At 51.0% G+C, this 22,806-nt stretch overlaps 1 protein-coding gene across 4 annotated transcripts in view; it reads left to right on the top strand.

The window, feature by feature from the left end:
• Nucleotides 1–22,806, top strand: part of LOC127587539 (semaphorin-4B-like) — a 64,427-nt gene that overhangs the window by 33,928 nt on the left and 7,693 nt on the right. For 2 of the 4 annotated variants that reach the window (XM_052045942.1, XM_052045940.1), the window contains exons 3-12: nt 1,491–1,602; nt 7,928–8,190; nt 10,353–10,513; nt 12,743–12,805; nt 14,123–14,221; nt 15,050–15,161; nt 16,761–16,877; nt 19,079–19,212; nt 20,287–20,456; nt 21,969–22,119. In XM_052045942.1, coding sequence (XP_051901902.1) covers nt 7,941–8,190; nt 10,353–10,513; nt 12,743–12,805; nt 14,123–14,221; nt 15,050–15,161; nt 16,761–16,877; nt 19,079–19,212; nt 20,287–20,456; nt 21,969–22,119 — 1,257 coding nt within the window. In that variant the 5' untranslated portion in view covers nt 1,491–1,602; nt 7,928–7,940. Of the gene's footprint in view, nt 1–1,490; nt 1,603–3,595; nt 3,702–7,927; nt 8,191–10,352; nt 10,514–12,742; nt 12,806–14,122; nt 14,222–15,049; nt 15,162–16,760; nt 16,878–19,078; nt 19,213–20,286; nt 20,457–21,968; nt 22,120–22,806 lie in introns of those variants that run through there. The other 2 variants (XM_052045943.1, XM_052045941.1) reach the window with 2 other exon arrangements.

Raw genomic sequence — 22,806 nt, 5'->3', positions numbered from 1 at the left:
CTTGACATTCAGTAGCATAGGTATCACTGAGTCCACCGCCATCAACATCCTGGGGGTCACCGTTGACTAGAAACTCAAGTGGACCAGTCACATGAATACCGTGACTACAACAGCTGATCAGAGGCTGGTGTCCCTCGTAGAAATACTCACCTCCTGACACCCCAAGGCCTCTGAAACATCTTCAACGCACAAGGGCACGATGGAATACCCTCTCCACTTGCCTGGATCAGTGCAGCTCCAGTAAAACTCAAGAAGCTTGACAACATTGAGCAGTTTACTTGATTGGCTCTCCATCTGGTTTGCCGCCTCTTTGTCTGCATTACCACTCTCTAACTGCTGCCATTAATGCACAAACTTATCCCCAAGGCAACCCTGGCCTCACCTTCTCACAAATATTCCCTTTGTCCTGCTCGTCCCTGCTCCCACCTTCTGTACAACTTCAAACTTCCTTTCCCATTTCTGATGAAGGTCTGTTTCTCTTTCCACGGATGCTCCTGATGTGCTAGGTGTTTCCAGCATTTTCTGTTTACACTGATGCCTTGTCCCTGTTGATTAGTCCTTTGATTGGCACCCAATGTACCTCCCTATAGGTCAGCTCCCTCTACCCCCAATGCACACTAGCTGCAGCAGGTGCCATCTGCAGTGACGTGACCAAGCTGGGTCAATAAACAAGTGATTTCCGCCACCATGGATAAAGGCAGAAGACGCAGGGGCACACGGTCACTTAAAGGTTCCCCTCCACGTCACACCACCCAAACTGGAAATACATTTCTGGCCCCTCAGTGTCACTGAGTCTGCCCACCAGAACTCCCTACCCAACAGCACAGTGGGGACATTTTCACCAGACAGACTGCAACAATTCAAGAAGACAGTACCTCAGTGAATAGAACTGTTGCCTCACAGTGCCAGGGGCCCAGGTTCGATCCTGACCTCGGCTACCATCTGTGTGGAGTTTGCATGTTCTCCCTGTGACTGGGTGGGTCCCCCACACATCCCAAAGACGTGCAGGGTCAGTGGGTTAATTCGCCGCTGTAAATTGTTGGTGAGGGGTAAAATCTAGGGGGAGTCCATGGGAATGTGGGGAGAATAAAGAAAGGATTAATGTCGGATTAGTGTAAGTGGTCAGCAGAGACGGTGGGCTGGGGTTCCTGCTTCCATTCTCTCTCTCTGGCTCTGAGAAGAAGACTCACTGCCACCTCTTCAAGAACAGTAAGGGATGGGATGGGAACTAAATATCGACCTTGGCAGCAGCCACCAGACCCCAAACAATTCATTAGAATGTTTTTGGCGTGGTGCTGACAAAAAATCCTGCGAACTCAGTGAGCAGTGACCTGTGACACCCAGTGCAAGCCCTATGTGTTATCCTGCCCCGTGGAGATTTTCAGTGTGTGGCATTAGCTGAGAGGCTAATGTTCACTGCACTAAATCCCCTCTAGAAGGTTGCAGCTGTGTAAAAGTAAATCCCTAATCTTCTTTTCTTTGCGGTGCAGAGCCCGTTTCCCTTAGGCTTCAACAGCTTGGAGTGTACGTGTTAGCCTTTCCTTCGCTGGAACACCTCTCGCTTTGGGCAGCTCGTCATGTGGTTAACGGCCAGAGGTCCAGGTGAGACACGCCGACTGAGTGTGGCTTCTGCCTCCTCCCTCCCTCATGCTTCTGCTTACCCACCCCAGCTTCGTACCAGAGGCCTGTGCCCCAGGCTGTCCAGTGTGAACCATGAGGGGAGGACCTCCCTCCAGAGGAGAGAGATTTGCAGGGCTCTGGGGACAGTGGCGCATTGCAGTAACTCTTACAGAGAGAAAGCACAGGCAGGTGGGATGAATGGCCTCTCAGTGCACTGAATTACTTATAGAACAGTACAGCACAGGGACAGGCACAAACGCATAATCTATACCAACTACATTATTTCAAAACTCTCAGATCTTTAGCTGAAAAGCTGAAGTTTTGAGGAAGCTTCGAAATACTCCTGTAATTTCTGTCACTTCAGCTTCCTTCGTTTCAGTAGAGGAGTTCCCCTTCGCTCATCATGCTCTTATCTTTGAGAGGTTTGTTCTTTGGTTCCTTCTGCCGTAACCTTGAAGCAATTCTGGAATTGGTTTATTATTGTCAAGTGTACCAAGATACAGTGAAAAGCTTTTGTTTGTGTGCCATCCAGACAGATCATTCTACACATAATTACATCAAGGCAGTACAAAAGGAAAACAAAATGCACAATATAGTGTTACAGTTACAGAAAAAGTGCAGAGCAGGTAGACACTAAGGTGCAAGGGCCACGACGAGGTAGATTGGGAGATCAGGAGTTCATCATTAATGTACGAGAGGTCTCTTCAAGAGTCTGATAACAGTGGGGCAGAAACTGTCCTTGAGCCTGGTGGTGCGTGCTCTCAAGCTTTTGTATCTTCTGCCTGTCAGGAGAGGGGAGAAGAGAGAATGACCAGGGTGGGAGGGGTCCCTGATTATATCAGCTGCAAATCATTGAATGTTATTTAATTCAGTCTGGGATGTCCTGAATTGGGTTCAAGGGGGAGGTGATGAACTACTTGCTTGAACTGTTGTTGGCAGTACAATAAAGCAGAGCAGGACCATTTTGACCCACTGTGGACCATTGCGTGACTCCACCCAGTGGGAACCCCCTTCACCACCCAGGACTGCAGGGGAGAAACCCCCTCACCAACCGGCCCCCAACTTGCAGAAGGCACAGCTGTCTTGGGCCTTTCCCAACACCCCTGCAAGATGAGAAGGAGCATTGCAAGGAATATCAAAGTCACTCCTTCTATCCCTCAGCCCAACACCTGCAGCAGATTTCGCTGAAGCCTTCACACAAGGCCACAAGCCTTTGTTTGTTCCAAGAACAGCAAAAACTTGCATTCCTTCCCTTTCCAAAGGTGAAAACACACTGGATGCTTCTTTGGTCACACAGGAACTGATGGTCAGTCTCATGAGACAGAGAAAGTTTGGACAACAGGAGTGTCTGCAAGGAGGAGAGGGAGGCAGGGATGGAAGTCCAGAAGTCAGGGCCCAGCCAATGGCAGAGTGAGGGGAATCAAAGGCATGCTAAAGGCTAGAAGGATGCAGAGGGGTGTAGGGGCAGGTGAGGGTTACTGAGACGGGGAGGGGTGTAAGGGCAGGTGGGAGTTACAGAGATGGGGAGGGGTGTAGGGGCAAGTGGGGGTTATAGAGACTGGAGGGCTGTAGGGGCCGGAGGGGTTTACAGAGATGGGGAGGGGTGTAAGGGCAGGTGGGGTTTATGGAGACAGGGAGGGGTGCAGGGGCCGGAGGGGGGTTACAGAGACAGGGAGGGGTATAGGGTCCGGTGGGGGTGACGGACAGGTGGCAGGAGCAAGGCAGGGGCGCAGACTTGTTGGGGAGGCAGGGGCAGGTCACCGGGAAACCGGTACATCTGTGGGAGATGTACTCATTGCCCTCTGCTCCCCATCCTGGCACAGATGTGGACCCCTTGTTACTTGGGGCCTCTCTGTTCTTTCTCCATCTGATGAAATAAGTGTGCTGTGTGAGCAGAGGTTCTTTGGGAAGGCTGTTGCCATGGTGACCACCTGCAGGAGTACGTGTGACGGGCCTCTCCGTGTCAGTGACGAGTGCTGAGCTGGAACTCAGCGCTGCAGAACATTCTCAGGGCCTGCTTTGCCTTTCAGTGTGGCACTGGGAACAGAAGCCTCCTGCTGACTACGTTCTCCCAGCCTGTGGTGAGTGACTCACCTCCTGGTGTCCCAAGGCCCCTCTGCCATCCACAAGACACACATCGGTTGTGTGACGGAACACTCCCCACTTCCAGCTCCACCGTTGCTGAGGATCTCAGCACCCCTCGGGACCACACACCCTGCTTTATCAACACCCCACCCACTCCATCCAGCAGTGCCACACAGTGGCTGCGGTGTCTACCATCTACAAACTGTGCTGCAGTTCCTCGCCCAGGCTACTCCGACTGTACCTCCCAATCCTGTGACCGTGTCTCCGACGGACTAGACAATCCCCCACTCCACCCCACCCCCCCCCCCCCCCCCCACAAACCTCTCTTTACCATTGATGGTGATGGTCTTTCCGTGTGGCCCAGTGTTGGGTTTTGTCTGCCAATACTGCCATGAGATTCCTTGAGCTTACTAAGTTAAAGTGACAATCTCAATTCAAAATATTGTTGTTGGACAGTCCCGCTGTGCACAGAGGTCAGCTGAGCGCTGGGTTGAGCCCGGCTGTGATTCCCTGCAAAGAGCTGGCTACTTCTGTCTGGAATTGTGCATGAAGGCACCATGGCCCCCGACGGGTGCAGTGTCACGAAGCGGCAGCCTCTCACCCAGATTTGTCACGTCTGCCGAGCCAAAAAATTCTTGCCTATCAGGCAACCAGCCCCAGCCACAGACTCGGGGTGAGATGTGGGATGTAGATGGAGAACTCCAGTCACAACCCCGAGCTTGTGCAGCCCACATTGTGCAAGGGAGTGCGTGATTTGGGCATTTGGAAGTTACCTTTGGAGGGTTGTTTCCCCGCTGATCTCAGCACGTTTGGGCACCCCCTGAGCCCCAGTAGGACACTGTGTGCACAGTGTGTGACTGCAGCCTAACCACATTTCCTTGTGTGTTCAGCATTCAGTTCCTGTTTTCACAGTTAATTGACCCCTCCATCTCACACTTAACACCATTTTCAGTTTGTACTCTCACCAACCTGCTCCAGCATTAATCAGTGTCTCTCACACCCCAGCCACCCAAATTTGTAATCCCCAAACCCAAGTGTCAGGATTACACCAATAGATTTGGAGTAACTGCTGAGCCACGGCTAGTGGAAGATGAAACTCAGACCCCACTGTCGATTTGTATGGCCTTTGGGCCGGAGTTCAATAGAATGTGAGCTGACTAGGGTACGGGCACTTTTAGACCTGACCCTGGGGCAGTGTCAGGGGAATTGGTAATTGAAATGGGTTTATTGTTGTCACATGTACCGAGCTGCAGTGAAAAGCTTTTGTTTGCATTCCACCCAGACAGATCATTTCACAACATAAGTACATCAAGGTGGTACAAGGGAAAACAATGCAGAATGCAGTGTTACAGTTACAGAGAAAGTGCAGTGCAGGTAGACAATACGGTGCAAGGGCCATGACAGGGTAGATTGTGAGATCAAGGGTCCATCTTAATCATACAAGAGCTCCATTCAATAGTCCTATAACAGCGGGATAGAAGTTGTCCTGATCATGGTGATACGTGTTTTCAACCTCTTGTATCTTCAGCTCGATGGAAGGGGGGAGAAGAGAGAATGTCCAGGGTCAGAGGGGACTTTGATTATGTTTGCTGCTTTCCCAAGGCAGTGTAGACAGAGTCAGTGGAGGGGAAGCTGGTTTCCGTGATGGATGGGGCTGTGTCCTCAACTTTCTGCAAGTTCTTGTGGTCTTGGGCAGGGCAGTTGCTGTACCAAGCCATGATGCATCTGGATAGGATGCTTTCTGTGGTGCATCTATAAAAATCGGTGAGGGTCAACGGGAACATGCCAAAGTACTACATTGTCTTTAACCCATTGTACTTTTGCATTTTATTTTCACCATTTATGTCCCTGCCTGGGATTGTTTGATCAGAAGATGTCAAGGGAGCTTTATTCTGCCTCTAACCTGTTATCGTTTGAGTCTTCCTATATTGACTCTCTGTTGTCCACTAGGACTGATTGAAGGATGTACGCTGTGAGTTTTGGAGACTTTATAATCTTCATCTTACCTGTGCTGTCCCCACCCTGGGAGTATGTGATGAGGAAGTGTGGAGGGAGCTTAACTCTGTGTCTGACTCTGGGAGTGTGTGATGGGACAGTGTAGAAAGAGCTTCACTCTGTGTCTAATCCTGGGAGTGTGTGATGGGACAGTGTAGAGGGAGCTTAACTATGTCTGACTGGGAGCGTGTGATGAGACAGTGTAGAAAGAGTTTCACTCTGTGTCTAATCCTGGGAGTATGTGATGGGACAGTGTAGAGGGAGCTTAACTCTTGTGTCCGACTCTAGGAGCGTGTGATGGGACAGTGTAGAGGGAGCTTAACTCTGTGTCTGACTCTGGGAGCATATGATGGAACAGTGTAGAGAGAGCTTTACTTTGTGTCTAATCCTGGGAGTGTGTGATGGGACAATGTGAAGGGAGATTAACTCTGTCTAACCCATGCTGTCACTGCCCTAGGAGTGCATGATGAGACGGTGTGGAGGCTGATAACAGTCTGCACTCTGCTGCATTCTTCATGTCCGGTCTAGAGGTTGGCTTTCGGCTGAGATTCGAGAACTGCTGTCCTCTTGCTCTCAGACTGTTAGGCTGGGAGCAGAGTTTACCGAGCAGAGAAAGTTGTTAAACATTTAAGAATCATCATGGATGCTATGGAAGGTGAGGACCTCAATACGATCATTGTCACTAAAGAGGTAATGATGAGGAAACTAGTGGGCCTAAAGGTAGACAAGTCCACTGGTCCTGATGGGATGCATCCTAGAGTACTGAAAGAAATGGCGGAATTTATAGTAGACGCACTTGCAATAATTTACCAAAATTCACTGGACTCTGGGCAGATCCCAGCAGATTGGAAGACAGCGAATGTCACTGTTTAAAAAAGGATGTAGGCAGAATGTAGGTAACTATAGGCCAGTTAGCTTAATGTCTGTAATCAGGAAAATGCTTGAAGCTATCATTAAGGAAGAAATAGTGAGACATCTGGATAGAAGTGGTTCCATCAGGCAGACACAGCATGGATTCAGGAAGGGCAGGTCCTGTTTGACAAACTTACTGGAGTTCTTTGAGGTAATAATGAGCGCAGTGGATAGAGGGGAACAGGTGGATGTTGTATACTTGGATTACCAGAAGGTGTTCGATAAGCTGCCGCATAAAAGGCATCCATAAGATAAGGATGCATGCAGTTGGGGTTAATGTATTAGCATGGATCGAGGATTGGTTAACCAATAGAAGGCAGAGTGTTGGGATAAATGGGTGTTTCTCTGGTTGGCAATCAGTGGTGAACTGGGTGCTGCAGGGGTTGGTGCTGAGCCCGCAACTGTTCACAATATACATTAACAATTTGGAAGAGGGGACCGAGTGTAGCATATCTAAGTTTGCTGATGACACTAAGCTGAGTGGAAAATCAAATTGTGCAGAGGATGTGAAGGAAAAATAGAAGATCAGATTATTATTTAAATGGTGAAAGATTGCAGCATGCAGTTGTGCAGAGGGACCTGGGAGAGCTTGTGCATGAATCGCAAAAGGTTGGTTTGCAGGTGCATCAGGTTATCAAGGAGGCAAATGGAATGTTGGCCTTCATTGCTGGAGGGATTGAATTTAAGAGCAGGGAGGTTGTGCTGCAACTGTACAGGGTACTGGTGAGGCCACATCTGGAGTACTGCGTGCAGTTCTGGTCTCCTTACTTGAGGAAGGATATACTAGCTTTGGAGGCGGTGCAGAAGAGGTTCACTAGGTTGATTCCGGAGATGAAGGGGTTAGCCTGTGAGGAGATATTGAGTCACCAGGGACTATACTCGCTGGAATTCAGAAGAATGAGAGGGGATCTTATAGAAACATATAAAATTATGAAAGGGATAGATAAGATAGAGGCAGGAAGGTTGTTTCCACTGGTAGGTGAGACCAGAACTAGGGGACATAGCCTCAAGATTTGGGGGAGTAGATTTAGGATGGAGATGAGGAACTGCTTTTCCCAGAGAGCAGTGAATCTATGGAATTCTCTGCCCAGGGAAGCAGTAGAGGCTACCTCATTGAATATATTTAAGACACAGTTAGATTTTTGCAAAGTAAGAGAATTAAGAGTTATGGGGAAAAGGCAGGTAGGTGGATCTGAGTCCATGGCCAGATCAGCCGTGATCTGATTGAAATGGCGGAGCAGGCTCGACGTGACATTTGGCCTCCTCCTGCTCCTATTTCTTATGTTCTTATGAAACAAACAATGCCGTTTTGCAGGTCTTTTTGTCCAATGAGAAGGGAAGCAGAGCACAGGAAGTTGCTTCATCGAGGTTGCGGTCGGTGTGGGAGCGTTGGCAGTTCCTGTCAGACAGCCTGCCTCTCCACCGCACACTCAACGTCTCCCAGAAGACCCACTCGGCAGACTGCGAGGACCATGGACAGCTGGCTGGGATGTGCCCTTCTTGCACTGGCCGTGTTGGAGAGCGCCGTCCAAACCGAACCAACGAGGGGCCCCTTTCCTCGGGTCTCGCACCTTGCCGGTGAGTATGGATAAGTGGCCCATCTCCAGCGCTCTGCGGTGAAGCAGACATTGCGACTGACTCTAAGTTATCCCACTGCCGGGACAGTTCCACATCCCGCAGCAGCAAATGTGACCACTGGTTACGAAAGCAGATCGGCGTGTGATCCTGCTCCATCATCCTGTGCCTCCCTCTGGGACACTGCGTGTGAGCATTCTCAGTGATGGGAGCAACGATGAATCCAGTGGGGAATAGCCTGCAGTACCCTCGAGGCTCACATGTAAATCTAGCCCCTGCAGAAGGAGTTACCAGTGAAATTCTGAATGACTGAAGGTCGGCAACTTCAGAAGCAAGAGGCTGAGAAAGCTTGTGGCAGAGACTGGGGTGTGATGGGGAGGTTTACTCTGTGTCTGACACATGCCATCTCTATCCTGGGTGACAGGACAGTGTGGAGGGAGCTTCGCTCTGTGTCTGACCCTGGGAGTGTGTGATGGGACGGTGTGGAGGGAGCTTCACTCTGTATGCAACCCGTGCTGTCCCTGCCCTGGGAGTGTGTGATGCCAACACACGCTCCCTTGAATCAGACTGGTTCCACTTTAGATACAGAGTGCAGTGCTGCCTATCATTGTTCTATGTAAAACGGTAGGGTTGTGTGCGATCAACACTGATAATATTAGTGGAAAGGTTTTTTTTAAGTGCTTCTGCAAGGTATAACTATGACATACTTCCTTCCCCCAACCCCAATACCTCATCACACCAAAATGTCCCGACCTCTCCCACCACTGTCCACAGCGAGGAAATCTCCTCCTCACTTCTCCCACTGGCTGGGGGGGCGAGTTCTGCACGTTATCTGATTGCATGCGAGGTGGAGAGCTGTGTTAATTTCAGTTTTAAAGGTTGTTTGCTTGCAGGGATTTCAGTAACTGCATGGTAAAGTTGGAGGATGCGATCCTTCCCTTTGTTGACCGAGACAAGATACAGGAGCTGGGTGCTGGATCTGTATAAAACACTAGTTAGACATCAGCCGGACTACAGTTCTGGCCACCACACCAAAGGAAGGGTGTGACGACAACCAAGTGGATGCAGGGGAGATCTACAAAGCAAGGCTACAGGGAAGTTTGGTTGAGAAGAAAGTGGCTTGTCTCCTTTCTAATTGGTAATTGGTTTATTATTGTCATGTGTACCAAGAAGTGGAGAAAAACTTTTATTTGTATACTTTCCGGACAGATCATTCCATACATTGTACATCAAACAGAATGCAGAATATAGTGTTGCAGTTACAGAGAAAGTGCAGAGCAGGCAGACAAGTAAGGTGTAAGGGCCATGATGTGGTAGATTGAGAGATCAAGAGTTCATCTTTATCGTACAAGAGTTTCATAACAACGGGACAGAAGCTGTCCTTAAGCCTGGTGGTATGTGTATCTTCTGCCCAATGGGAGAGGGCAGAAGAGAGAATGTCTGGGGTGGGAGGGGTCTTTGGTTAAGTTGGCTGCTTTCCTGAGGCAGCAGGAAATGCAGACGAAGTCCATGGAGGGGAGGCTGGTTTGCGTGATGGACTGGGCTGTGTCCACAACTATCTACTAATTCTTGAGGTGTTGGGCAGATCAGTTGACGTACCAAGCCGGATGGGTAGGATGGGGGGCGGTGGGGTGTTGGAGGGGGAAGCAAGGGAGATTTAATCAAGGTATGTAAAATAACAAGGGCAGGACCAGGTGAGGAAGAGGGTCCTATTCCCCTTACCAGGGAGGTCAATAACCAGAGGACTTAACATTTGTTGTAGAGGATTGGAACTGATTGGATTTGTGTTCAGTCAGAGTAGGGGTCTGGAGCCCACAATGTGAGAGGGTGGTGCAAGCAGAGACCATCGCACTTGGCTGTGGACCGTGAGTGGGAAGTGGCCAACTTGGATATGATGGGCTGACTGGCCTGTGATTCCATACTGACCTTATTCCAAGCTGTGAGAAGCTTCCAAGGGCAGGGCTGCAGCCAAACTTGAACTCCCCCCACCCCAGCAACCCACCCACCCCCCCCCACCCCAGCACACCCACCCCACCACACCCACACCAGCGCACCCACCCCACCCACCCCCGCACACCTACCCCACCTGACCACTCCTCACCCACCCCACCCCAGCCCTCTCTTTCCGGATCACTGCTCCCCTGATGGTGTTCTCTCCGGTGCAGGTGATCCCAGCCGACACGTCGGAATGTTTTCCAGGGCAGGCTGCTACAACTACAGCTCCCTGCTGCTCAGTGAGGACGAGGAGAAGCTGTACATGGGTGCCCGAGACGTTCTCTTCTCCATCGACACTGCTACCTTTGGAAGCACAGAGGCGGTAAAGGAGGTAAGTGATCCGGCCGGACGTTCAGTGAGCAGCACCGTCACCTCTCGGCCATGATGTGGAGGCTGGAATCCCCCCGGCAAGCCTCTGGCCGAGGTAGTCTCCACCCAACAGATGATTAACTGGCGCTGTAGCGCAGCGGGTAGAGCTGCTGCCTCACAGCCCCAGAGACCCAGGTTCAATCTCGACCTCCGGCGCTGTCTGTGTGGAGTTTACACGCCCTCCCTGTGACCGCGTGGGTTTCCTCCCACATCCCAAAGACATTGGTCATGGTGGGTTAGTGTATATAGGATCAAAGGGGCGATGATGGGCATGTGAGAGGGAGTAGGTTACAGGGAGATGTGGGGACTGGTACTGCTGGTGTTGCAGAGAGCTAGCAGGGACTCGATGGGCTGAATGCCCTCTTCCTCTCTCATAAGGAAATATGAGAAATTGAGCAGGATACCTGACCTGACAGAACTTGATAAGATTATGAGAGGCACAGATAGAGTAGACAGCTGGTATCTTTTTCCCAGGGTCGAAATGTCCAATACCAGAGGGCATGCATTTAAGGTGAGAGGGGGAAAGTCCAAAGGAGATGTGTGGGGCAAGGCCTTTACACGGAGAGCAGTCGGTGCCTGGAACTTGCTGCCAGGGGTGGTGGTGAAAGCAGATACGATAGAGGTGTTTACGAGGCTCTTGGATAGGCACATGGATGTGCAGAGAATGGAGGGATGTGGATATTGTGTAGGCAGAAGGGATTAGTTTAGTTAGGCATTTAATTACCAGTTTAATTAGTTCGGCACAACATCATGGACGGAAGGGCCTGTTCCTGTGCTGTACTGTTTTATGTTCTATGCAGAGTTGGTGTGAAACACATGGTCCAGTTATTCATTTCACAATGTGTTACTGAAGGGGTAAGGATTACTGATCATCCTCGGTCATCAGTGTGAGGGCCAACACTTCAGCTGTGAGGCTGCAGTGAGAATATGAATAGAAGTAGGAGTAGGCCATTCAGCCCCTTGTTTCTGGTCTCACCTTTCAGTCAGGACAGGGCTGATCTTTGCCTCAGCACCATTATCCTGCACTAACTCCATATCCCTCGATTACATTAATGTCCAACAACCATCAATCTTGCTCTTCTGTATACTCAGTGGCTGAGTCTCCACAGCCTTTGGGCAGTGAATTCTTCACCCTCAGGGTGAATAAACTTCTCCGCCCCCCCCCCCCCCTTTCTCCAGTGACCAAGCCCTTATTCTGTGACCCCTGGCTCCAGGCAGCCCTGCCAACAGAAGCATCTACCCCGTCGAGCCTGTGGGAAACCTGCACGATTCAGTGAGATCATCTCCTGAACTCTGCAGAGTACAGGCCCTGCCTGCTTAACCTGTCCTCAAAGCAAACCCTCCCCCTCCCCCCAACACCGGGAATCTAGTGGAGGGTTCAACCAGGGTCCTGTGGAGCAACGAATGTCGGCATTGCCACATCCCAAACAGTCAGTGAAATTCCCAAGCTGAAGGGAGTGCCAGTCATCCTCCGCCAGGATTGGGGGAGGGAGCAAAACATCTGCCCAGCAATGGTCCCACATCTGCCCAGCGAGAATCCCACATCTGCCCAGTGATTGTACCACATCTGCCCAGCAATGGTCCCACGTCTGCCCAGCAATGGTCCCACATCTGCCCCCTGATGAGCACTATTTTTGCCCAATGAAAGCCCTACGTCTGTCTCGTTACAGGCACCACATCTTCCCAGTGATAGTCCCACATATAGAACGTAGAACACAGAACAGTACAGCACAGGAACAGGCCCTTCGGCCTGTAGTTAAACACCTGACTAACCTCATCCCTTCTGCCCACACAATGTCCACATCCCTCCATTCTCTGCACATCCATCTGCCTAACTAAGAGCCTCTTAAATGCCTCTATCATATCTGCCTCCACCACCACCCCTGGCAGCACATTCCAGGCAACCTGTGACAGTCTCGTATCTGACCTGTGATTGACCCACATCTGCCTGGTGATAGTCCAACCTCTGGGCAGCACATCTGCCCTGTGATACTCCTGCTGCAGCAGCACCACTCGGTTGGGCACCTTGCCATCACCCTCCTGGTCTAACCAGCAGTTATCTGCCAGCTGGAATCCGTACCCCAGCGAGAGCCAGTGTCACCCCACTGGGGGTGACAGAGGGGGAGCGGGTCACGGGTCGGGTGTCACCCTCTCCAAAACAAAACATCTGTTTTTATCTGGTTTGTTTCAGCTTCACTGGACGGCAACAGAAGTGAAAATACAGGAGTGTTCGTTTAAGGGGAAGAGCAAGGAGGTAAGGGATGTGTGGAGGAGTGACCGCCGCCCTTGGTGTGGAGACTGAAGGAACCTGTGCCCTGATGGCTGAGGAAGAGGGCAGGCACCTCACCGGCAGGAAAGGGTTAATCACCTCCCACTGTCATCAGACCCCTTCTCCCTGCCACGTCCTGCCCAGACCCTAAAGCCCAGCCCATAGTATCACCAGGTGTGTCCCTTTCACAGAGCTGCTCGTGTCTGTCACGTCCAAGGTTATCTTAGGACAGAGAACAGTACAGCACAGGAACAGGCCCTTCAGCCCACAGTGTCTGTGTCGACCATGATGCCAAATTAGACTAAATCTCTCCTGCCTGCACACGATCCATCTCCCTCCATTCCCTGCATATTCATGTGCCTGTCTAACAGCCTCTTAAACACCTCTGTCATATCTGCCTCCACCACCACCCTTGGCAGCCCATTCCAGGCACCCACCACTCATCCCCTTTAAACCCCCTTTCACCTTAAACCCATGCCCTCCGGTATTTGACATTTCCTTCCTGTAACAGGGCGACCAGAACTACACACAATATTCCAAGTGCGTCCTAACCAAAGTTTTATACATCTGCAACGTGACTTCCCGAACCTTGTACTCAACGCCACGACCAACGAAGGCAAGCCTGCCGTACACCTTCTTTACCGTTCCACCTGTGTGGCCATCGTCAAGGAGCTATGGACTATGGTCTTCAGCTCCTTCAAACTCCGAGACTGCTGGGGTACTCAGTAGCCTGTCTCAGAGAACGGAGTGACCCTCAACACATGACCCGTGACCCCCTCACCCCACACTGAGGCAAGCGTCAACAACCTCTGATCTCCCCTCCCCGTGGAAGGCGTCCCATCAACGACTGGTGCCCACTCAGATCCTGGGACCTCGGTGCCACGTTACCTCTGGGTCAGGGAGGGTGGGAACTCCTCCGGAATACAGGCATTCTGCAGGCGGGCATCCAGTCTGCGTCTGCTTCTCCGGTGTACAGCCTGACCCACTGAGTTCTTCCCGGATCTGCAGTCGTTTGCATAGACACACACTGAGAGACAGCTTCCCTCAGCTGGAGAGTTTGGTGAGTGGAAAGTGAAGTCACAGAGGGCAGTGGATCCTTGGGTTTCTCTTGCAGGAGAGCTGAGGGAACACTGGGACCAGTTGTGGAACGGAGGGATTCAGGAACTGGGAGGGAAAGAGAACAGATGAGCCACGATCTGCCCTCCAGTGATCTGTGGCTTATCTCGACTGGTGTCCACACCAGGCTGTAGGTGTGTGGGTCATCTGAGCACTAACGCTCACCTGTTGTCTCCCTCCCCACAGAGGGATTGCTTTAACTTCATCCTTGCCGTGTTGCCTGTGAACAAGAGCTGCCTGTACACCTGTGGCACCTACGCCTTCAGTCCGACCTGCACCTACGTGGTAAGAACATCTGTTAACCCCATCGCACACCTACGCCATGCCTGCCACACCATAGCCCGCTTGTGCCTCGATGTGCTGTCTGTAAGGTCAAGCAGTTCAATCAGATTAGACTCACAGAGCGAGCCCTCACTACAAAGAGGGGAGAGGGCAGGTGGCCAGTGTAAAGTTGCCACAGCTATGTCCAAAGACAGGTCTAGCTTGGAGTATTTCTCCACACCTGCGGTGCTGTTCCATGCCATTACGAGTTGCTCACCTGCCCTCCTGCCTGTTCAGTCTCTCCTGCTCAAAGGCCGGTGGTGCTGAGGGACTTCCCCAGTGCTGGCATCACACGTAACCCTTGGCACAGTCTGTTCAGAAAGACTATCCCAGCCCTGGCAGGGGAAGGAGCACTGCTTCCCTGTCTTCTGCTCCAGCTCATTCACCAGAGTGTAGTGTTGTCGAGAAAACTCACAACCCACCCCTGTGGTGCAACCTTCCCGTGGTGGGCGAAGGAGGGGAAGGTGTTCCCTTGGCACAAGGTTACGTTTTGAAGGTGATAGGACATTTGGGACCCCAAGGTATCCCCTGAGAGAAAACCATCTAGTCCAAGCAGTCTGTGGGGATGAGGGAACATCAGTCCCAGCAGTCTGTGGGAATGGGAGCCTCACTCCCAGCAGCCTGTGGGGATGGGAGCCTCACTCCCAGCAGTCCGTGGGGATGGGAGCCTGTCCCAGCAGCCTATGGGGATTGGAGCCTCACTCCCAGCAGTCTGTGGGGATGGGGATGGGGAGGAACACACTAAGGGGCTGCTCATTCGGAGGTGACTGACAGACCAACCCCTTGTTCCAGGATGTTCAGACCTTCTCGCTGGTGACAGACAGCACTGGAAACCCCCTGACCGAGGATGGCAAAGGTCGCATCCCATTTGACCCCTCGCTGAGATACACAGTGTCCATGGTCGGTGAGTGACCCCTCCCCCTCCCCCCCGCCCCCCGTCAGGGAACCCTCGAGCTGACCCCATCTGTGATGTGGTCTGGCAATGCAGACTTGTGTCTCCATTCTGAAGGGGGAGTGTGTCTGGTCTGATCCTACCTCTTGGGAGCTGGGTGAACAGTGTCGAGACGGATGAGCACCTTGCCTCTCTGCGTCTTAACACAGTTCCTCAAAATCAGAGGCTCACACTAAAACCGATATTTAGGAAATGAGGATGTTCTGCCAGTAAACTACATAGTGTTCTTTTAACTACATAGTCTGCTCTGTGTCTGGCTCAGGCTGAGGAGTGAAGAAGGAGTCTAGAGTCATAGTCACAGAGTCACACAGCATGGAAACAGGCCCTTTGGCCCAGCTAGTTCATGCCGACCACGATGCCCATCCAAGCTAGTCCCATTTGCCTATGTTTGGCCCATATCCCTCTAAACCTTTCCTGTCCAAGTACCTGTCCAAGTGTCTTTTAAATGTTGTTAATCTACCTGCCTCAACCACTTCCTCTGGCAGCTCATCCCATATACGGACCACCGTCTGGGTGAAAAAGTTGCCCCTCAGGTTCCAATTAAATCTATCTCCTCTCACCTTAAACCTCTGCCCCCTATTTCTTGATTCCCCAACCCTGGGGAAAAAGACTGTGTGTCTAACCCATGGAGTGAGTGATGGGACGGTGCAGAGGGAATGTTATTCTGTGCCTGACCTGTGTTGTCCCTACCCAGGGATGTGTGGTAGAATAGCATAGAGGGAGCTTTGCTCTTGATTGTAACCTGTCCCTGTCCTGAGAGTGTGTCCTGGGACAGTCTAGAGAGAGCTATACTCTGTTTCTAACCTGTGCTGACTCAGCCTAGAGCAATACAGCATGGAAACTGAAAAGGCTGGAAACACTCAGCAGATCAGGCACTGCCTTTGGCTAAACTTGTCCATGCAGATGGAGTTGCTCATCTGAGCCAGTCCCATTGCCCGTGTTTGGCCCATATCCCAACAAACCTTTCCTATCCACGTACCTGTCCAACTGTCTTTTAAATGTTGTTGTTGTACTGGCCTCGACCACTTCCTCTGGCAGTTCATTCATTTCCTCCAACTTACTTGACTGTGCCTTGTACATTCTCATCCAAATGGTTGGTATATGTGATGGGATGGTGTTACCTGTGTTGTCCCTGTGCCAGGAATGTGTAATGGGACAATGTGGTGCTGCCTCCTACTGAGGCAATGATTGACCCGACTGCAAGACCTGAGCACCTCATCAAGGCTGTCCCCTAGTGTCACTGTAAGGCCGTGGTGCCCTGGGAGGTAGGAGACCAAAAGCTGAGGCCCTCACTCTGGATTTTACTAGTGCAGGGAACGGCCACTTTAGGGAGTAGGACAGGGCAGCTGCAGGATAGACATTGGATCCTTGGCCTAGTGTTCTCCATGAGGCACCCCAGACATGGACTGGTCTTGTGTTTGGAGGGATTCTGCTGTGTGTGGACAGGCAGCATGTTTGCTGTACACTGACCCCCAAGGAGGTTTTTATCGCTTTAGGATGCTTGTACGATGCAGGAAGAGTGGTAAGTAAATATCCTGTTTTCTGGTCCAGAGGGAGCGTTATACACAGGCACAACCAACAACTTCCACGGGACACAGTATCACATCTCCCGCAGCCTCGGTCAGCAAGTTCCACTGAAGACAGAGCCTTCCTGCAACTGGCTACAAGGTAGGAAACCTGTGTCCAAACACTGACCAATGTTGTGAGCGAGCGGGTGACCTGCTCGCCCCAGGGATGGAAGGTTCTGATCATGTTACACTCCAACCCAGGGCACAGTCTGTGCCGAGGGAGCACCACACTGTGGGGGGGTGGTGGTGGTACTGAGGGAGGGTCGCACTGTGAGAAGGGCGGTACTGAGGGAGTGTCGCACTGTGAGAGGGGCGGTAGTGAGGGAGTGTCGCACTGTGGGAAGGACAGTACTGATCCGCCTGACTGCCCGTCTTCTGGGCTTACATCCGTGCATGGGTGTCCTTGGAGAGGGAGCACACAGTATCTGCGGGCATCCTGGGGGAATTCCGTGCTCGGTGGGCCCCTCAGGGGATCACATATGTCATGGACAGTGAAAATGCGATTCTCATCTGAAGTATTGCGAGTGTGTTTTACAGTTGTTAGCGTTATTTTGCTGTGGTTAGATTCTGATCATGTAGTTTTTTCTTCTTTCTGTATTAGTTGTAGTGGTTTTGACACTGGATGTCCTTTTGTAGTGCTTTTAGCAAATAAATATAAAAAAAACGGGCAGTACTGAGGGAGTGTCACCCTGTGGGAAGAGTGGTACTGAGTGCGCTCTCCTGTTGAACTGAAGATGTGATGGTATAAATCCAAAGGTGCAGTTGTGGAGAATGTTGGGCGGTGGAGGAGTGTGGTTTTTCATCTCGAGCGGTGGGCTGGAGCAGTTTTTTTCTTGGAAGGACTCTGTTTTGCCAGGTGTTGGAAGTCTGTGTTCCGAGCGCTGTGCAGGGACAGTGCTGGAGTTTCATCCCACAGACTGTCTGCTTATCTGGAGAAGGTTCCCACCTCTCCTTTCTCTGCACTGCTCCTTTACGGGACTAATCACTGGTGTGCCCTGCTGGTTGTGTCGCTGTTTATTACACCAGCAGTGTTTTGTGATTACTGACTGCGTAGTGACTTGTCATGGCGGCTGTAAAGGCTCTAAGATGGCGGGGCCTCGGTCCTACACAGCAGTTGCAGCTCCTGGAGGCGTGGCTCCTGTGAAGTCATCACCTTTCAGTCTGTTGTCTTTGTGAATTGCTGTGCACAGTTCTGTGCCTCCGTCTGTGCCTCCATCAGTCAGTCTGGACGGTTTCCAGGCCTTGTCCGAGACTGTGGGGGGGTGCAGCAAGTGTTGTTGTGTTTACCTAGATGTCCGGTAGAATTGTGTTCTTTTTGTGGTCTGTGCTGTAAGTTAATTTGTAGTGCATGTGTAGTATGTAATATAGCCGTACTATTTGTTGATTACCAACTGTACCTCCATCAGTTGGTCTGGACAGTGGGTTACAGACCGTGTCCGTGACTGTGGGGGGGTGGGCACAAGGTGAGTGTTGTTGCGTTGCCTGGATGTTCGATAGAATTGTGTTCTTTTTGTTGTTTGTGATGGTAGATGATTTGTAGTCCATGTGTAATATGTAATAAAGACATACTGTTTGTAAAAAAAAGGGACAGTGCTGAGGGAGGGTCACTGTGGGAGGGGCAGTACTGAGGGAGGGTCACTGTGGGAGAGGCAGTACTGAGGGAGGATCACACTGTAGGAGGGGCAGTACTGAGCAGTTTCCGTGGGCACCCTACCTAAGTTCCACGCTTGGTGGGCCCCTCAGGGGATCGCGTGTGTCATGGACGGTACAAATGCAATTCTTATTTGAAGTGTTGCGTGTTGCATTAACGGGTGTAGCGTCACGTGCATGTTTCGTTAGTATTAGTTTGCATTCTCTACTGTAGTTCTGTCGTTGCTTAGTTTCTTCTTTTCTGTATTAGATGTTGTGTATTGACACTGGTTGTCTTTTTGTAGTGCTTTTAGAGAATAAATGTTTATATAATAATTTAAAAAAAGGGGCAGTACTGAGGGAGGGTCACACTGTTGTATATGCCATTTCTCAGATGCAACATTAAACCGTCTGCTTCCTTGGGGGGATGTGAAGGGTCCCATGGCCTTTTTTGAAGATAAGTGAGAGGGAGCTGTGCTGGTGCCCCGGGTCAGTATTCATCTCTCAACCAACAGCATTCAAGAAACAATTACCCGGTCAATATTGCTTTGTGGGCTCTTGCTGTGCACGATTTGGCCATTGAGTTTCCCACGATGCAATGCTTCCAAAGTACTCCACCGACTAAAGCTCCCCTGCTCCCACTGCCACTCACACCTCACCGTCTCCACACAGATCCTTCGTTTGTGGGCTCCACCTTCATCCCAGAGCCAGACGGAGACAAAGTCTACTTCTTCTTCACGGAAACCAGGAGCAGGTCGGACCTAATGCAGAGGATGAGTGTGACAATGGTAGCTCGGGTGTGCAAGGTGAGGACAGTCCCAGCCTGTGTCCCTGGGCAGTGGGAACGTGCACTCATTGACCTGTGGGATGAGTCTGCTGGGTTCATTATCTCCAGCAGCCAGTGGGGAGGACAGTCACCTGATTCTACTGAAAGACCCATCCGTGGTCTGTGCTTATGGGTCAGCTGGCAAGGCCAACACTTCGTCCCTATCTGCCATAGGATCATGCCTTCTTGGTCCACTTCAGAGGGTCAGCCATCCTTCTGTGCATCGAGAATGCACACACACACAGACACACCAGGGGCACATTGGTGCACTGGCTAGAGCCACTGCCTCACAGCCCCAGAGACCTGGGTTCAATCCTGAGCCCGGCTATCTGGGTGGAGTTTGCACGCTCTCCCTGTGACCAGGTGGGTTTCCCCTGGGTGCTCTGCATCCCTCCCACATCCCAATGACATGCGGGATCAGTGGGTCAATTGGCCCCAGTGTGCAGGTGAGGGGTAGAATCTGGAGGGATTTGATGGGAATGAAATGGGATTGGTGTAGGATTAGTGTAAGGTATGGTATTGGTATAGTGTGAATGGGTGGTCCATGTCAGCACAGGCTCAGTGGGCCGAAGGGCCTGTTTCCATGCTGACCATAAGTTCAGAAGATTTCCAAGAGAATACTCGAGGGTATAGCTTTAAGGTGAAGGGGGCAAGTTTAAGGGAGATGTGCAGGACAAGTTTTTCACACAGAGAGTGGTGGGTGCCTGGAACAGGCTGCCAGGGGCGGTGGTGGAGGCAGATACGATGGAGGGGTTTAAGAGGCTTTTAGACAAGCACATGAATATACAGGGAATAGCGGGATATGGATCATGTGGAGGCAGAAGGGATTAGTTGGTCAGGCAGAAGGGACAGGCATCATGAGCTGAGTGGCCTGTTCCTGTTGTGTGTTCCAGGGTGTTTAATGGTTTCAGGGTCACCATTACTGACCCAAGGTTACAGGGAAATAGATGCTGTGAGAGCTGGCATTGACTGGATGGGCCGAATGGCTTCCCTCTACATCGTAGGAGAATATCAAATGTAATATATTTTTCATTGCCTTGCTCCCCTGATGCAGAGCGATGTTGGAGGGGAGAGGGTGTTGCAGAAACGATGGACCACCTTCCTCAAAGCCCAGTTACTGTGTTACCTGCCCGAAGACAAGTTCCCGCTCAACGTCCTCCAGGATGTATTTGTGTCCAAGAATGAGCAGGGGACGGTGATATATGGCGTCTTCAGCTCACAGTGGTAGGGTAGAAATCTGGTCGGCGACTGCTCGTTGTTGGTGTTGTCTTGTATGAGCATCAATGGTTGTGTGTGTGCAGCAAGTGCTGGCTTTTGTGTGTTGTGAAAACATCTGGTTTATTTATAAATGGATACATTGCGGTCTTTATGTAATTGGGTTTGGGATGGTTTAGATCCTTGGCACGAACACTGCAGTCATTGTAAAAGTGGCAGGTCCTGATGAGTTCATGTTACATCAGAAACGAGAAGCTCAGCGATCCTGTCCATTTCCACCGGGTCGGATTCTTCCTCAGCTCTGCTCCAGTCCCTCTCTTCAACCAATGCCTCCTTGTGAAGGGAAATAGGCCCTCCCTAGCACGCACCCCACCCCGCCCCCCCCCCCCGTACAGCCCCAACCCCCTACTCCAGGGAAAACAAACCCAGACTATCCTGAGAGCTGGACTTTCCCAGCCAGGCAATGTCTTCGTAAATCCCCCTTGCACCCTCCCCAGTGTCACGTCCTTCCTGCAGTGTGGTGAACAGAGCCGGTATGTGACAGAGCGACCGTTTCCCACAGACGATATCTTTTTTTTCTTTCTTTCTTTTTCAATCTTTTTATTAGTTTCCAAATTAATACAGACTAGTATATAACATCGATGATTGTACATGTAATACAAAGCAAACAATCATAGCATAGATAATCATAAAGAATAATAAAATATAAAAAATCTTTAGCTCTCACAATCTCTTAGTAGATGAATATAATATAAAAGAAAGGAAAGAAAAAGATTTATTGTGTTTATAAAAGAAAAGAAATCCCCAAATCAATAAAAAATTGTAAATAATCAAACCAAACTAAAAAGAAAATTTCAAAAAAAGGGCAAAAAAAAGAAAAAACTGGACTGAAATTTCTCAATAGAAACAGAGCAATAGACAATATCATTTAAAGTGGCACAATGAAGGGAACCTGCCTGTGCTTTAAGGTTGGGAAAAATGTGACTGAGCTGGAGAAACATGGATAGAGAATTCCCACCTGCATTCACGCTGTACCCTCCAGCACCAGCTCTGCCAACTGACGGGACAACCCTAAGGTCTTTAGGGGAGGAGGCCATTCAGCCCAAGCCTTCCCCACCCTTCATGGCCGATCCGACATTCCTCGCCCCGCTTCCCTGCGCCTTCCCCGATGCCCTTCCCGATCAGAGCCTTGATCCCCCCGTCCCTCCAGTGACTCTGCACCACAGCAAGGAGTCCAGAGCATCCGAGCACAAATCCTTCCTCATCTCCGCTGTATTAGGGCGCCCCCCTCACCCACAGTACTCCAACTGTGGGCTTACATGTCTTGTACAGTTGCCGTCTGACTTCCAAACACTCCATCCCCCTTGAAACATGGGCCAACATTCCACCCGCCTCCCCTGTTACCTGCTGCACTGGGCTAGGCTCCTGTGTTTGGTAGGCACCTTCCAGTACCCTAGTCCTGCAGCAGGTGAATACTGGCCTCCAGCCAACACCCTTCAGTGACCAGTCTGTCCCTTGCAGGTTCCATGGCGGTTCCAACAGCTCTGCCGTCTGTGCCTTTGGCTTAGCAGACATTCAAGCGGTGTTCAATGGAAAGTACAAGATACTGAACAGGGAGCAGCAGCTCTGGTCGACCTACACGGGCGAGGTGTTGGAGCCCAGGCCAGGCGCGGTGAGTTACCGTCCAATCCTCCATCTCCACTGCCCTCCCAACATCTGTTCACCATTTCAGTTGATGGTGACGGTTCACCCCCACCCTGACGGTTGGCAATGGGACTTGCAGCGCCACCTTCACTGGCCCCTTGCTGCTGTATGTTTGGAGGTTGCATTGATTCACAAAGAGAGCAGGTTTTTGCTCTGTGTCCCAGTTTGTGGGGTGTTGCAGTGTTTAACCTGAACAGTTCACACATCAGTTACTGCAATCAACCGGTTCTTCCATCGTTTATCACTGTCACGTGTACCGGGATACAGTGAAAAGCTTTTTTGTGGGCCATCCAGACAGATCCATCAGTACATCGATGTTGTACAAAAGTGGAAACAATGACAGAATGCAGAACATAGTGTGACTGTGACAGGGGAACTGCAGTCAGGCAGACAATGTAACAGCACTGTCCCATCAAACACTCCCGGGGTCAGACACAGAGTGGTCTCCCTCTACACTGTCCCATCACACATTCCCGGGGTCAGACACAGAGTGGTCTCCCTCCACAGCACCCCATCACATACCCCCGGGGTCAGACACAGAGTGAAGCTCCCTCCACCCTGTCCCATCACATACTCACGGGGTCAGACACAGGGTGATCTCCCTCCATACTGTCCCATCACACACTCCCAAGGTCAGATACAAGAGAGAAGCTTC

Source organism: Pristis pectinata, chromosome 40, assembly GCF_009764475.1.
Source record: "Pristis pectinata isolate sPriPec2 chromosome 40, sPriPec2.1.pri, whole genome shotgun sequence".
Taxonomy (NCBI): Eukaryota; Metazoa; Chordata; class Chondrichthyes; order Rhinopristiformes; family Pristidae; genus Pristis; species Pristis pectinata.
This window is presented reverse-complemented; position numbering and strand designations above follow the sequence as displayed.